Genomic DNA, 17,845 nt, shown 5'->3' with positions numbered 1-17,845 from the left:
GTTAAGATTATTGTGCTGTGGGTCAGAAGGGAGAGCCCATCTATCAACTTTGTGGTCTTGGTAGTTATCTAACCTCTCTGGGTCTTTTTCCCCCACTCTGGACTAAATCAGTAGTTCCTACTCCTGGCTTCTCCTTGGATTTTAAGGCACTACTTAAATAATAGGTTTCAGAAAATTATTAAGTTTGGAAAGATCTCATAGATTACCTGTGATAGTTCCTTGATTTTATAGATGATAAACCATAGGTCCATGAAATTTAGATTATTTGCCCTAAGTTACACTGCTAACTAAATGACTAATCTGGGACTAGAAATTAGGTCCAGAGTTGAAATTTGGTCTTTCTGACACTACATTTGATTATTTATAAATTCAACTTCTCAGTTCATGCCCACTCATGTTAATGTATGATTCCTCACCACAGAATTCTGTGGCCTACCAAGGCGGCCCTGCCTATTCATCATCTCAAGACCTCTAGCTGAAAGTCCATATACATACATACAAAGCCATCAATCTCAAGTTGAGACCAGTTAACTAACGCTGACTGTTGAGCCTTGGCCTTAACCTCCCCTTGACTTTAGCTCTGTGACATTCCCAGGACCACCCTTTACCAATCACAGCATATTTGGATTTCCTACCATGGCAGCACTGCAAACGTCCTATCTTCAGAATCCCCAGAACCCATTAGGTCGTGCTGGTGTGTTCATTACTTTGTGACCCCTTTGGAAATTCAAACACTAAGTGAGGTCCTGGACTCTATGTTTAACAAGCATCACACTGATTTTCATCAATCGGACACCTAGGGAAAATACCTCCCAGGTTAAAATCCTTCCTGCCATGTAAACACAATCTCTCCTGCTCTCACGCCTATCCAGCGAGACTCTATAGGGCATTTGAGACTCCATCTTCCTTTCACAAATCTTCCCAGATTTTTGTGATGAAATTAATGTCTGTACTTAAAAGTTGGAAAGTGAACAGGTCAGAACTCTGTTTCTGCTGCTGATAGAAAATAGATGTACCGTATTCTTAGGTTTTTAAATATCAGAGTCAAGAGAATTTGTCACTTACCATGGCTTTTGTAATGTCACCTGAGGTGAAACTTCAACTTTATTTATTATAACATTGGGCAGACGGACAGTTATCAAAACTACATTTAAGTACTGTGGTCTTCATAGTCCCTTCTGGGATTGGCTATTTGTTGTCTATTCTGTTGATTAATCCATGTAGGGATCTAACTTGGCAATGTCCGTGAATGAGGACTCACTACATGGCAACACTTCAAACATCAGCTGCTACATTTTTAGCTCATTCCCCAGGGTAAAATGCTTAAAGGCTTAAAATATGTGCATATAACACTGTCCTGCATATTCCAGTTTTTCAGTCCAGCAGAGTGGGTTTTTCTACTGAGGCTCCTTCAACATCCTCCACTCTGTCTCTGATTTGCTTGGTGAGCAAGGGTACCATAACACCAGTTTCTGTGAAGTAGATCTGAAAAATTCTAGAACTCAGTCATACACATTTCAATTGCAAGGAGTACGCTTTCTCAGGAATTTCCTAGAACGTTATTTGCCGATTTCAGTTTATTAATTTTTTTACAAATGTTTGAAATGAATGTTAAACTGATGCAAAACAAGTCTAGCCTCACTCTGCTGTTACCTAGAACTGGAATCTGCAACCATTTCAGAGACTGGCTCTCTTCTCTCACAGTTAAAGCACCCATGATAGCAACCAAAATTGGCATTTGCTTTTGCATTTAGGGTGAACCAGGGTTAAATGGTGTTAAAGGATTGAAGGGTGAACCAGGTCAAAAGGGTGACAGAGGACCCCTTGGTCTTCCAGTAAGTAAAGAAAACTTTCCATTTCAGTGCAAATCTCAGACTTTTCTTTCTACCCTAAGTAACAACTCTGGTTTACTCAGTGACTATCTTACATTTGAGGTTTCTGTGATTGGAAAACATATTATAGTAGAGCAGAGCTTAGCCCAGTTTTGTTTGATGCCTGCTCTTGTGTCAGAGGAAGACCCATGACAAACAGTGCTGTCCATGTTCTGTCATTCAGTTACACACATGCCAACCTTCCTCTCTTAAGGCTGATGATTCTTCTCCCATCACCCTGCCCTTTAAAAAAGCATTGTGCTGATTATGTCATAATTTCTCACAAATGTTTTTATAATTTAGTTCAGTTTAGAACCCTTCCTCAATTTTATTTCCTCCTTCAGTACCAAAAACTGTAGCCCTCTGTTGGGTGGCAGGTATGCAGTTAGCCATTGCTGATGGCGTGAGGTCAGTGCTGTGGCTCCTTACATTAATCAATCATATATCATGGTCTAAGTGTTGTGTGTTATCTGTTTTGAAAATGCCCTCTTATGAGGTTCTTTTGGCAACAGTGAAGGATAGTATGGAAGAAGTATTTTGCGGTTGTTTTGAGATTTTTATTTTTAATAAAAAGGGAATTCTCATCTGCCATGCCCTTTAGGCCAATCTTCTTTCCACAACTAAAAAGAGATTTTTAAAAAGGACGATTAAATATGAGGTTTTAGGTTAAAGGTTTTAATATGCTGACTATTCAGTGAATGAAGATAGAAGGCAGTAAAGAACATTATAGATTATGTTATTAAAATAAGACATAAAGTTGGTTAAATACAGTTCACATGAATATTTTACATATAAAAATGTTAGTGCCTACTTATTTCGTGGTGCCTACTTATTTCACTTTAAGTGTTAAGTATCCTTACAAAAATCAGGCACATAGTGGATGCTTAATATGTACTCACTTATTGAATGAATGATACAAGCCTTGTGTTAGACTATAGGTTAAATCACACCAATTAGACCAATGGACCATGGGCACAAAACCTCTGTGACATATGTGAGTCATTAGTTCACATTCCAGGTAATTATAATGTTATACTCTCAGTACAAAAATTTTACCATCTCCCTGTTTGTTTTTACATGCTATAATAATGGTGACTCTGAAGAAAGTACCAGAAGACAAAAGAAAGTTTGGATTTCTATTTTATTAAACCCTTAATCCAATTTCTTTAAAGTTTATCTTAATTCCAAATTTAGGGCTAGTGACAATTTTTATGCAACATTTCGCCAAAAACTGTACATATGCTAGCATTAAACAACAACATAACATTTTTAAAAATTTTAATCATTGCTAACTAAAGATATATTTTGCATGTAGAGTCTGACTCATAATAGGTCTATACAGAAGGAATTGTAAAATAAAAAAACTAAAACTACCCGAATATAATGGTAGATAGCATCATTGGTAGAGTCTGCATCTGGAATAGGTTTTTTCTTCCATTTTTTATTATTAACTATATCTGCAGCATAAAATGGGAACATAGTTCTGCAACCTTGCCAAGAAAATTTGTAGGGCTAGTGTATTGTCTTTCTTAAATACTCCTTGATTTAATCAATATTTTTAAAGGACTATAAATCAGCAATTGAGTTTTGGGATACAAAAGTCATATTCAAAGAAGTAATTGTGCTAATTCTTAAAACAAGCATTGAAAGTGTCATATTTTATCACACACTATGCATAGCTTGGAGATCAAGGTAAAAAAAAAACACGTCGCTTAGGAACAACATTGCATTTTTAAAGCATTTCCCTTTCAGATGTTGATGCAATGATTATTTGAAGTGAATTGAAGAGCAGTTTTGTTTGGGACAGTTATTTTTTGTTTGGACTCATGAAATTTTCCCAGCTTTTTCCTGTTCCTAGAAGTCCCTCTAGTGGTAACTAATGTGAACACAGTAAGAACAACCCAGAAAACAATGCGTATTATTCATGTAAAATCCAGACTCATTCTGGCATGTTAAAATTCTGCACTTGTTATTCAAAAGTGCTATTTTAACAACAAACAAACAAACAAACAAACAAAAAACTAGAGTCTTTTTCTTCTCTGAAATGCTAACTTTGATTGATTATTATAATGAGCCCTTTCTTAGATTGTTGGCCACTTTTTTTCAAAACCTAAAGAAATCTACTGTGAACAGTACAGTCTTTAGAAAGTGAGTATCATATGGAAATTAGCACTCTGTGACTTACCAGTAATTCCTAGAAAGCCTACTTTATAAACCTCATTGACTTGATTTCTGAAGAATTTGTCGAATGGAAATGTCATTAAAATGCCATCATCTGTGGGGCATTTATTGTCACGTGTTTCGTTTGTTTTTTTTTAACTAACAATTTGTAGCAATGTGATATTCATCCCAGAACCCTGTGACTGCGTATTATGTTGTTTGAAGCGTTACATTTGTTCATTAGTACCTCATACTAATCTCTGTTCTTGTCATTCGTGTTATACCCACCAACCCTGCTACCAACCAAATCACACAGGGAGCATCTGGCTTAGACGGGAAGCCAGGATCCCGGGTGAGTCAGTACCTCATCTTGCTCCAACATGTTTTGTGGCTATGCTTTTGTGCTTCAGGACAGACTCTTTTGCCCTATGTACTTTCATCCAATGATGAGGGCTTCACGGGACTGGAGGGAAAGAAGAAGATGTACAAAGATAGGGGTACAAAACGGAAAGGTGGACAGGGCAGAAGAAGCCTCAGTTCCAGTCTGGATAATTTGCTAGGTGGAGAGAATGGCCAGTCTAATTGGCTTCATTAACTTAGAAGCCTAGACAAAGTTTTCTATAACTAAAGGACAGTTCCCATAATTCCATGAGCAAGTTCCTCTGAAGGGATGAAAATAATGTGAATTTATTTGAACTCACTCTTCCTTTTATGTTTCTGTCCATATTAAAAATGTAACTTCTTTCCTGGAACTAACTTTCAGATCTTTGTTCATCGAAGTGACCTGTCTGTCTTCTGTCATTTTGTCTCTTTTCTTTGGTTCTTAACAGTTCCATCTCTTGAATTTTAGCCACAGATAATCAGTATTTAGAAGTCTTCTGAAGATGAACTTTGAATTCAGGCAGTAAGAAGATCAGATGAGATGATAAGAATTCACCAATATTAGAATGAGTTTAAGCCCTAAATGATTTCATATCGCAAAGCTGTAATAGAAAAAAAGAATAGTTAGAACAAAAAAATGAATAATAAAAATAGTATAACTATAATATATATAATATAATAAATATATTATAGATATTATAAGTAAAAACTGTGCTGGAATACTTCCTACATTTGCAAATATTAGAATACATTCTTTGCAAATAAGGACAGTCTTCTTGAAAATGAGTAAATCACTTGAAGTCCTTGCTACATCTTTAAGAATCAAAAAGAAATTCCAAGCTTTTCAATTCTAAAAACCTGCTTCAGGCAGTCATTATTTTCACTGGACCTAGTGTTCCTGTATTCATTCAGTCTGAGACAGAAATCCTAATCCTGAGCCAGGAGGCCAGAGGGCAATTATGCCATTAAATCAGCCGGCTGCCGGGTTTATGCCTTGCAAGACTGTAGCAGAAGCTAGGAGAGTAATTCCTTCCCTCTGAGCCCCCTGCTGCTCCCAACAGAGCCGGAGAAAGTTTGGTTTGAACAGTTAAACACTGTTCTCATTTACTTAATATTTTTTTCCACCTGTGTAACTGTTCCAGCCTCTTAAACAGCTGAAAACAAAGCTTCATGGCCAAGGAGTGTGAGAGTGACAGTGGGTGGAGAATGGACGAAGGGAAAACACCTCCATTTCTCTCCTTAAGATTATGGGGGCAAAGTGAAGATGTTCCATGAAGTCAGGGAGGAAGTATATAATTAAATATGACTTACAGTTTCTCGTGCGTACTCTTCATTAAAATATGCAGTTACATAACTCACCCTTTTTGCATGGGTTTCTTGGAAACTGCTGGCCCGAAAGAATCAAGTATAAAGCACTTTGAAAGGAGATGAGTCGTCTTACTGACTTTCTAAGGCATCATTCACCCAGGAAAAGTCCAGGATAAAATATAACTGCTTTTCTTATGGCCCTTTGGATATGTCTCTATCTTATTTTTGTCTTTTTTTTTAGGGTACAGATGGCCCTATGGGACCCCATGGCCCTGCAGGTCCCAAAGGAGAAAGAGTAAGTTGCTCCTGAGGTTATTAAGCTGTGACCTAAAGAAAACACACTGTGGCTTTTCTGGCTTAGCTGAACTGAACTGTTCGTTTCCCAGAAAAAATAAAGGACCATCTAACACATTCAATGAAAATATACCATCTTAAGTCCTAATCAGAGTTCTCACACGGAGAGAACAACAGAGTATTAAATAGAATGTGGCTGCCTTAACAAAAAATAATGAATACATTTACATAGCTAAAATAAATAGCTCAGACCATTCCTTCTTAACCCATAAGGAAGATATTTGCATTTGGCTTGAATCCAGAAAGTTGAAGTCAATGGGGCTAAAATTTCCAGGACTACATATTCTGGTTGATAATCTTTTATATAAAGCTACTGTATTCACTCAGAGTTAAGTTATAACTTTTTTTTTTAAAGGAAATTACAAAACCTAAGTATTCTCCACACAGTTACACATGCTCCTTTATTTATTTATTTATTTTAGCAAAAGAATAGGCCGTCTATCTTTAACCATAAGGAAATAATTTCAGTGCATTATAGAACAAAAACCTTTCACTAACCTCCCTATTGCGAGGCCATGTTTCCGTATCCTTGGGAGAAAAAAAAAAAAAGACATTCAGAGTGGAAGATAAATATCTGACACAAAAAAATGTATCGCAGCGTCAGCAGCTGGTCATCTGTCTGGAACTTTTCTCCCTCTTTCTCTATTTTTCTCCCACTTTTTCTTTTCTTCACTTTGGAAAACTTAGAAGTGTTGTGTGTGTGTGTGTGTGTGTGTGTGTGTGTGTGTGTGTGTCTGAGTGGACTTGTGTCATCAATTTCCCCACCATCCAGGATAAGCTGGAAAGAAAGATGCAAGGGCTTCACAATGTTGGAATGATTCATTGTGCAAGTTGCAGTTTTTTAAAACTAGATAGAGTTTCTTCAGTCTGGGGTAATTTGCTTTAAAACAGAGGGCCACGTAGTGATTTCTTTGGCAAACATCCCAATTCCATAATTCTATGTTCTATAAAATGAATTCATTCATTCAGTAAATATTTATTACATTTTGTGATGTATAAAACACAGTGTACTCCTAGTGTGAAATGCAAACACTTCTCCCATTTGTGGAGTCTATTTTGCCAATTTGCTCCAGTGAATTGAATAATACCATTATAATTGATTCATCATCCTATAACCTTTTACTAATACTATATATTAGTATTAGAATAATACCATTATTAGTATTAGTATTAGTATTACCATTATTAGAATTAGTATTAGAATAATACCATTATAATTGATTCATCATCCTATAACCTTTTACTAATACTATATATTAGTATTAGAATAATACCATTATTAGTATTAGTATTAGTATTACCATTATTAGAATTAGTATTAGAATAATACCATTATAATTGATTCACCATCCTATAACCTTTCACTAATATTATATATATATATATATATATATACACACATATATATATACACATACATACATATATGTATATATATACATATATAATCTTAAAACTGTAAAGGAAATAGCTATTTCCCTGACCTAGCAGAGTTTATAATCTAAGTGCAGAGAAAAAAAGTATCAGCAAGAAATAACCAGATCATGAGGCCAAAGTGAATACAAACAGTACAGACTGTACATTCAATGATGAGGAAGTCTGGCTTCATCCAAGGATGCTTCTAGAAAGAGGTGAGTCCTAAAGGAATGAATTATCTGAATCTGCAATTGTCTTACTTCTAAACTCAAACCGACTTAGGAAGATCACCTTCATTAAAAATATTTAAAAGCTAAGAGGCTCATGCTGCTGACGCATTGAAGCGTTGTATCAAGAAATCCAGCACGTGTACTAAAAATGGAGCAGCAAATCTCAAGTAGTCTTTTGGCAGACTGCCCTTGGGGCTCAAGAGGGTTTACCGTATGGTAAATCAGCTGCTACTTCCGATAGCTCCTCGGTGTCACAAGAATATCAGGTATCGGCGCTGGGGCAGGATTAACTGGGAGAGCAAATGAAATCGCTAAGAATTTTTGAAGACATAGTTTAAGTCAAATGGCGGCAGTGTGAAGTGTTACACTTGTATTTACTCAGCACGTTAACTGTCTTAACTGGCTCGCATATCAGTACTCGCCAAGTGCCCCTCACCCGAAGTGCTAAACTGGAGTGTTATTCTCAAAGTTAATTGACCGAGGTGTCACCTGGACTCTCTTGACGAAGTTTCCAGTTTTAAAGAGGGAGGAATCAGGAATCCATTCCAGATAATTCCTCAGTGTGGGCATGCAAGTTAAAGAGCCTGAATGAAATGAGACCAGCCTAAAAGAAGACTAACATTGGACGTTGTCATTCAGAAATTGTCAGAAACGTGAGTGACAGCATGAGCCCTTCAAGCACCTGATGGTCCCTGCCTTGAGCTGATTTCTTCATCTGGCCTTGTCAATGCTTAGGAACTCTGTGAAGGGTGTTAAATTTGAGAGGTTTAAAAGTGTTTCGGGAATTATTTAATCCAGGAGAAGTTACACGTTCGAGTCCCTATTTCATTTCATATCTCATATTCAAATTAATATTTCACTCCTAAAAGTTTTCTAGCTGAGACCATTAGGATGCCTTTGGCTCTAAGTGACAGAATCCCAACTCAAAATGGCTTATGCAATAAAGAAACTAAATATTGTTTTATCTAACAAAATATTCAAAGGAGGGACTCTCCGCTCTGCTTCTGTTCCCTTTCCACATGCTGGCTTTGTCTTCCGATCACAGGCAAACAGGTCACCGTCCCTACAAACGTCCTCTCCAATGAGGCATCATCTTCTCCTTAGCAGTGAGCAAACCTTCCCCATCACTTCCCCTCTGACTTCCCTCAACACCTCATTGGCCAGAGTCCGGACACATGTCCTCTTCTGAAGCAGTCACTGGCGAGTGAAATGGAATTGTCATTACCTTAAAGTGATTGTTTGGGGTGAGCAATTCTATAAGAGGAGTTCCACAAACAGATGTCGTTGTGACAGCTTAATTCAAACAAGTCATGGTATATTAATTTTAAAAACAAAAGAAAGCCAATAAAGCTGAAGGTACTCAGAGGAAGGGAAAAGGGAATAGGTATATCAAAAGAATCTGTGGAGGTTTTTCAAGGTAGACCTACTCCAGGTTATGCGAACCCTCTTTTTAAACCCCCACCTCCCACTACACGCCCCATCCTACCCCCACACGCGCACACATATACACCACCACCATCACCACCATTTTAAAAAAATCATAAAATAACACTGCCAGATCAAACAAAGAAATTTATTTTGAATTGGTAGCCAAACCCTTTTCGTTAAAAGTAAGACTTCTGATTGTATATTAATAATGATAGCCACCACTTATGTATGAGACATATTATTTGATGACATATAATTTGATACTTTATACTCACATTTAATCTTCAGAGCAAGTCTTGCAGAATATGTATTCTTCTTCTTATTTAACAGCCAATGAAACTAGGGCATAGAAAGATTAAGAAGGTTACCTAAGACCACACAGCCAGTAAATGCCAAACTGGAATTCAAATTTAAATCTGTTTGATTTCAAAGCCTGGCAGCCTTACTGACTGACTGGAAATTGTTCTTTCAGTAATAAACATAAAGTAATAATGAGTAAAAGTTCAACAAGCTTTTATCATATTCACTTTCGGCAATCTCCCTACACATATATATGTGCCTCTAGGTGACAGGGCCAATTAGCCCCACCAACACCTCAGTTTAGGTTAAAGAAGAATGTTAATAGTGACTTGAAATTTGCTCACATGGGAATCTGGAGTACAGAGGCACATGGCATAATACTTGAATCTGCACACACAGCTACCAGCTGAACTTTGCATTTTAGCCATGAAAAGATTTGCTAACCTTCAAGCTTCTTCAAAGGTGTGATAAAAGAAGGTAACATTTTCTTCTTGGCCACTCATATAAATATGACCATTACTCCTGAAGTTCGCATGCTAACTACTGACAAGCACCTTAATTTTACAAATGGCAGCAAAAGAAAACACTACTTGAAATGCAGAACATTTCTTTATCTCTTTATTATAATTATTTTGTATTTATGGATCCACCCCCAATCTCACCGTATTCTTTATAAGTATTCAAGATTATCATTATCACATATATTGTTATAGCTGGGGCAGCTGTTCTATTTAAATAGGCTCATGGAGAGCGAGTGATGAAGGTAGTAAAAAGCTACCTTCTCAGACATTTATTTATTAGAAGGCAAAGAAGTGTTTCAACTCTCTTTTTCAGAAAGGAAGCAAAACATATACCTGATCATACTGATGTGACTTGATTAATTCAAATATGATTTACCGATGTGCCAGACACTATTCTAAGCCATGAGGATGCGGTAGGGCCCTGGCACCCCAGTGTGCATGTTCTAGTGAGGGGCACAGCAAGGAATAATCATGCCTATCTCCTGGTGTTGGAGGCCATAACATAAAATACAGCTCTGCAAAGGGCCAGGGTGGTCAAGGAAGAGGTCTGCTGAAGAAGAGAATTTGATAGAAAAAAAAAACAACATTTTATTCTTACATTTAAAAATGTAGTAACTTAAAATAGTGAGTAACAGATAAATTGTGACACTAGATAAATTGTTTTATCTGTGACACAGATAAATTGTTTCACACTAATGCCAAAGAAACCCAAGTATAGCACTCTAGATACACAAATCCTTCGCGCAACTGGATAGCAGTACTCTTACCTACTGCCCTTCTTTCAGAGGTAATTTGGTAAAATATGCAAATGTGGGTTTCTTTTACTCTGTCACTGACAGAAACCCCTAAAGAGCCTAAGTCATTGGAATGCTGATAACTGGTACCTCCAATGGAGGCTTTATACACAGGCCATTAGGGAAAGTGTGTGAATATGGCATTTGTGTATGATTTGAACTTTACGGCTTTCATTTTAGGGTGAAAAAGGAGCTATGGGAGAGCCTGGACCCAGAGGACCCTATGGTCTGCCTGTGAGTTCTGTCTCTTGTTTCCACCTCCAGCATGCATAGATGACCTGACACCAGCGCGGTTAACCCTTCCCTCGTGGGGCAGACTAACCACGTTAGAGGAGCAGAGAATCACCCACTAATTCTCCATGACACCAGTGTAACCATGTCCTTCATGGGTCATATTCACATCTATTCTCAGACACACACACACACACACACACACACACACACACACACACTTCTGGAGATGGAGAGGATCAGAGATTATCCACTAGATCAAAGGTTCTAACCTGAAAGTCAGATTTCAACACGCTCCCTATGCCATCTCACTAGGCGCCCATAACTGACACTTCCTTGGAAGGTCACTGCCAAAAGTGGGTGTGAAAGTGTCATTTAGTTTCTTCAGACTTTATCTGTTCCCATAGGTTATTGACTAAAACTACTCTTGCTAATAAAAGTTATTTCTCAAATTGATATTTACAATGACTTCGATGTTTCTGACCTTTCTAAAGTACTGCAGTGATAAGAGATCTTTAGAACACAGAATGTTAATAGTGTTCTGTCTTCTGAAAATTCCCAATTATATGGTCTTCAAACTGAGGCTTCAGGTTTACTTCAGAACACTATCTTGGGATTGATTATAAGTGATTTGATAGGGTAGGGTAGGACTACAATAGAGAAACATAATACTCCATTGAAGTTTTTAACCCCTATATACCTTCCACATGCCTTATAACCTTACAGTTTTTATGAACCAAGATATAAATTTAAATCAGGATTACTTCAGTGCTGAAAGAGATGCTGATTTTGAAAGAGATTACAAAATCTAATTGACGGAATTAAAGCAACTTTTCAGGCACTTTGGATGGCCCTGTTGTGTGACACAATAGGGTCTTTGCCCTGGTAATCTTGCACAACCGTCTTATGACTCCTTTTATATTTGGGGATCATGGATTGACAAAGTTTACTTAACAACAGTTTTTAAGTTGTGACCCTCACACCCTCAGTATTTATAGACAAGCTGCCCATCTAGCCAAATTAAAATGATACTTAACAATAAGCAGGTTTCACATTCTTTACTCATTTATAAACCAAGTACTAAGTTATCAAACCGAAGCAGTATTGATTTGCATAGTCTATTAATGCTGGTATGTTTTTCAGTCAACTAAACAGCATCTGTGTTTTCAGCTTACTCCTGGATTGATAAAGTGGATACCAAGCATTAAACTTCAGCGAAATATCTGGCTATATAACCTAATACATAATAAAAAAAAATATTACCATGACTCTTAACTACAGCATTAACAGTCCCTTCACTTGATTTGGTGAGAGAAATTGGTATTACTAATCAATAAAGACTCTTTTTCACATTTCTGAAGTAGTTGTTCTAATACTAGCGTTGCATGTCCAGGCAGCCTTAAACAAACACTAACCTATTCATGAAACTTAGGAACACTAATGTAGCTACTATGGTTCTTTGGCAGGGGAAAGATGGAGAGCCTGGTCTTGATGTAAGTAATTTGTACAATGAACATCTTCCTATGACAATAGATGCTGATGGTCTCCATCACCAATAACGGCAAGAATACCTTTTTCTATGCACGTAGTTATTCGTACAGCGTAGACTGCTGTGCGTGTAGACAGCAATATAAAATACGCCACTAGTGTCTGCATGAGATAAACAGAAAAGCCAAACACAGAATTAGTGTAAAGTTAATAACTGACAGTTAATAATGGCACTTCAAAATACTTTCCCAAATTAGGGACACCCCCTGCACATCGGCAGTTGAATGACTGATTTTAAACTCTGCGGAAAATTGGAATATCTTTCACATGCTACCTTTAAGGAATGGTGTGCTATGTTTATTCTCAAAGCTGCTATGCAATATTTTTTCCTTTTAGCATAAAGTGTCTATACACCTTATAGTAACATAATTCTATAAAAATAGAGAATGTCAAAAGTATATGCCTCTTGAAATGATCACTTTATTATGTGAATATAATAGTAGCCTGTATTATGTAGTACTATTACATTAAGTAATAGTAGTTACTTTTTCTTGAGCACCTGTTATGTACAAGCATAAAATGCTGAGGTAAGTGATTTGCCCAAGGCCACACAAATCAGTGAACTTGCCAGGATTCACACTAGGATCCTGATATTCTCTCCACTATACATATTTTAGGAGAAAAAGCAAGAAATGTGTTTTATACAGATAACTGAAATGTTAGACAGCTATTGCTTCAAAGTGCTACTTTAACTATCTAAATTTTGAGATTATTGGTCATGCCATTTCTCTTCATATTTGCGTTCAAGAACATGAAGTCTTACCTTTTTTTTTAAATATGATTTTGCCACAGTTACATTAATAGTTCTTTTTGGTTTGCTTTTTATCCTATAGGGCTTCCCTGGTCCACGAGGCGAGAAGGGTGATGTAGGAGAAAAGGGGGAAAAGGTGACCTCTCCATTCTAGCACGTGCCTGTTTGATTTTTCTCATGCCATGTGCTTTTCTGTTCAACCTGTGTGATTCTTTCATACATCTAATTTTTCACCATCCTGTGCTCCAAAAACTCACTGATGCCTGATCTAAAAAACCAGGTATTCACAGAGCAATGAAGGCTATGGCCCTAGAAATAAGGGCACAATCTAGCACAGAACAAAAAAATTTAATCTCCAGATTGCCAGGCTACAGTCTTTTGACCACTTGGCACCAATTTGTTGAAAGATGTAATGTCTGGGGATTCTTGAAAATAAAATAAAAAGGCATTTATTACATTAAAGTAAAATTCAATAGCCCAAATCTGCAAGGGTCTTCTGGCAGAGCTCACCTACCATGTAAAACCAGCATCTAATTTATATAGACAACATTCCCAGTAGAGAGACAAAAGATGTGTCCTGTGTCTTGATTGTTTGATTGGAAAACGGAGAGCAAGCAGTGTGACTGATAAACCCCAGTGAGTCCACCATTATGCAGGGGGTAGGACTCACCACCTCCAGATGCTGGAGATATTTTTAAATGAAGATATTCGTGTATTTTATGACGTTAGTGTTTAGGTTCTATATCAGGACCATTGGCTCCAGGGGATATAACAGCCAATATCAGGCAAATTGGTTTTATGTCTGAAAGCAAAATTTGGATTATGGATTTTTAAAAACATTTTTTTCCTTTTCTCTCCCCTTTGAACAATAATTTTGGGCCTTGAACAGTAATTTTTTACATTGAGTACAGCAAGAGAAGTAAACAGAAACTCAGTACCTTCATAGAATAGTGAAAATCTTACAGTGGCTGAAATTGTACTTTCCCAGTTCAAATTTAAACCAATTCTATTTCTCAGATTAATTTATGTCCTGCTGTACTTAACAAAACACTGTTTCAAAACCCTATAAATTCTCTTTAACGGTGAAATTTATTGCTGTTGAAAAACAAGGCCAGGGGTGCCTGGGTGGCTCAGTTGGTTGAGCATCCGACTCTTGATTTCAGCTCAGGTCAAGATCCCAGGGTTGTAGGATCAAGCCCTGTGTCAGTTTGCGCACTGAGCGTGGAGCCTACTTAAGATTCTCTCTCTCTTTCCCTCTGCCTCTCTCCCCCACTCGAGCTCTCTCTGTCTCTAGAAAGGAAGAAAGAAAGAAAAGAAAGAAAGAGAGGGACGGAGGAAAGGGAGAGAGAGACAAGAAAGAAAGAAAAGCAAGGCCAAATTAGAATTGTCAAAGAAAGAAGGGTATTAAGCCTGCTGTGTGTTCTTTAGGCCTTAGACATTACTTAGCTTCCCACTGGTAAGAGAGCTCATGTCAGTGGTTATGTAAAAGCACCATCATCATCATTATCAATATCACTACATTTATTGAACATTTATTATATGCTTTCCCAAAAGCTTTATACATGCTAAGTCTTTTAATCCTCATAACACACCCCTGATGTTGGTGCTGTTACAGTCCCCGTTTCACAGACAAGGAAACTGAAACCTTAAAAAAGTTCTTTTCTTTTAAATTATAAATGCTAATGATAAAGTATACATGTTTTGGTTTGAGATAAATTGTACATGTGAGCCTTTAGCCCAAGGTGTATGTACTTCAAAGATTATAGGCATTTATTTTATATTTACCTAATGGGTTGTATGAGTCTAAAATCTTAGTCACTCAAAAGTATGTCACCATTGTGGGGATACTCACTTTAATGATCTTTTAAACAAAGAAGAAATTATCAGTATTATAACTTACGAAAACAAAGCTACAAATTTAATCCTCAGAATAATATTAATCACTCATACAAAAATATTTCCATATTTCAGATTCCATGATTAGAAGTTTTACATACAGGAAAATTAGATCCAAATGTGAACACTTTATGTATCATTTTTTGACATGGGAGGTAAAAATTAGCAAGAGCCCTCATGTGCTCATGCCCATAAGGACAGATGGTTTTGTGTCACATAGGGAATCACTAACTGCTACAAAATTATGTTGATTAGTAGTAATGCTGATTCATTATTCTTTGTACAATAGTGTCTGTTTTCCATAAAGCTTGAGGTTTGCTAAAATATTACTGAAAAAGGATTCCTATAGCCTGTTAGAGTCAACATTCGTATGACAACACTTTTCTGTCAAGTATTGATCTGTTGACTTACCAAATAATGAATTGAATTCTAAATTATTAATACTCAACACACCTGTCTGACCTATGTGATGAAGAGTCCACCGCCCTCTGGGAAAGAAAAGCTTACCCAAACAAGTTTAAATCAATTTTATGTCCTGGCATTGACGTTATTTGCTGAGGAAAGGTATTGACTGAACTTGCATGAGTGAACAATTTAGTCCTAAATGCTCCTCCCATCCTACTTCCTGTCACACCTGCTCGCATTTCACCCTGGATTCTTAGGTCTTTGTCTTTGATCGTGATTAACCAAACCACACGGAATTTCTCTTTTTCCCCAGTATTCAAGAAACCCAAGTGTTTTTGATTCTGAGCCTTCTGATGCAATCTTTTTGGCACACAGGAGATAAATGAAGAGCTTTCACTCACACAGTCAGAATGAATGCATTAATTTGAATGCATATCTCATATATATCTTATATGTCTCTGAATATTCATGTTGTTTTTGCCTCTGAAATTATCCACTTTTATTGTAACTGCCTTCCTGAGTGCAGAATGAATACACTAATCTAAATATGCATTGCACAGTATTTTGTATTCTGTACAGCACCAACTTCTTGTCTATAAATATGCAGAGATATTTATGTTAATAAGAAACAGCTGAGGTGCATTCCTTCCTTCTCCTCCTTTTGCCTCCTTTCCTTAATTCCTCCATTCCCATGATCCATGCAGATTTCCACAACCTCTACCTTGATGCCTAAATACTAATTTCCAGGGCTACATTCCTACTATGTAATTATCCTTCCTACCTCATTTTTTAGTATTAGCTCAACTGAGTCCAAACTGCTTTTCCTTCTCTTGAACAGAATTTTTTTTTTTTTTTTGGCTTTTGTTACGTTGTAAGCTGGAAACCCATTTACCATTGTGAACACCTGGCATGAGATCTGTAAGAATGAATTAAAGAACATCGCTGGATTTATAAATAAGTCCATATCTTCAATTGACATGGCTGAGAAGTATTAGCACATTTAAAATTTGTTTACCTGACCTTAATAAAGTATTTGCTTTTAGTTTCCTTTTAAAAAAAGTTAAAAGAAACAGAAGGTTATTTTAATATACTGAATATTTTTTAATGAAAGCTACAAAAAATAATGTCATAAAATTGGATCAAAAAGATAGAGGTTGTTTATATTCATTCCTTTTCCTCTGGCTCAGTGTAGCTTTCATCTGTTATAGGATTAGAAAAAAGCAAGCTGACAAGGTATTGAAAATTGGGTATTCATTATTCCTCTGAATTTGACCTGCCGCTGGCTGGCTTCCATACAGTTGGTACCTGTCATCCTCACCAGATCCGTGGCAATAACACCTCATAGTTCACTAGGACTATGGCGCTGGGGTCTAAGTCAGTCTTGATGTGTTGGCCTTTTAAATCTTCTGCTTTCATCTTGTTGACTATCTTAAGTAAAATCCTACATATCACTGCCCAGAATCCATTGTCACTCTGAAAGAATGAGTTATCTTTTATAATCTCATTCCTTACCTAAACCAGAAAACAGTGGTAAATGCCCTTCCAGACTTTTACTGGCTACACCATCTTTTGAGTCGCCATTATTTCCCACCCCCCCAAATAAAACTTGTCTTTTATTTAAACCCTTATATCCACAGGGGGAAAAGGGAAAGAAAGGCAAAAAGGGGCCTAAAGGGGAGAAAGGAGAACAGGGTGCTCCTGGATTAGATGCACCTTGCCCGTTGGTATGTCTGACTCATGCAACTGTCTCCAGATGTCATGTGTAAAGGAACAAACTGGGAGAAGAGCAAACTGGAGGGACATGCAACAGCAGGGGTGCTGATTGGGATTGCTTAACACGGACTTTAAGATACCAGAAACATCTATCTCGGGCTATCCTGGTATATTCCACGCCTTGTCTCTGACCACCAGCTGTGCTTGGTTTCTTAACACTCAAATATTGACGTGCAATTGGAAAGTGAATGTGGGACCTGAAGAGAAACTAGTGTTATTCCGTACCACTCAAAAGACAGAGTCACTATTCCCAGACAATCCCTAATTATAGGGATATGTCGAGCTCTTATTTTTCCCAACTTCAGTGGATGTTACTTTGTCCTTCAGCATTGCTCCTCTCCCAGCCTTTCGTTATTGTAGTTATTTCTTTAGCAGAATTTGTGCTTAAGTGATTTCTTGTGTTAGTAACGTTATGAGTTAATCTTTACAAACAGGGATTCCGTGGCGTTAAGGGGGAAAAAGGGGAGCCAGGTCAGCC

At 37.1% G+C, this 17,845-nt stretch overlaps 1 protein-coding gene across 1 annotated transcript in view; it reads left to right on the top strand.

Moving 5' to 3' along the window:
* COL25A1 (collagen type XXV alpha 1 chain) overlaps nt 1–17,845 on the top strand; it is a 465,928-nt gene that overhangs the window by 435,986 nt on the left and 12,097 nt on the right. Inside the window, exons 30-35 of the mRNA XM_078445823.2 lie at nt 1,755–1,835; nt 4,348–4,383; nt 5,962–6,015; nt 10,944–10,997; nt 13,376–13,429; nt 17,232–17,318. Coding sequence (XP_078301949.2) covers nt 1,755–1,835; nt 4,348–4,383; nt 5,962–6,015; nt 10,944–10,997; nt 13,376–13,429; nt 17,232–17,318 — 366 coding nt within the window. The remainder of the gene's footprint in view (nt 1–1,754; nt 1,836–4,347; nt 4,384–5,961; nt 6,016–10,943; nt 10,998–13,375; nt 13,430–17,231; nt 17,319–17,845) is intronic.

Source organism: Panthera onca, chromosome B1 (genome assembly GCF_046562875.1).
Source record: "Panthera onca isolate mPanOnc1 chromosome B1, mPanOnc1 haplotype 2, whole genome shotgun sequence".
NCBI classification, from domain to species: domain Eukaryota; kingdom Metazoa; phylum Chordata; class Mammalia; order Carnivora; family Felidae; genus Panthera; species Panthera onca.
The sequence above is the reverse complement of the archived record's forward strand: the minus strand, read 5'-3'. Positions and strand labels throughout refer to the sequence as shown.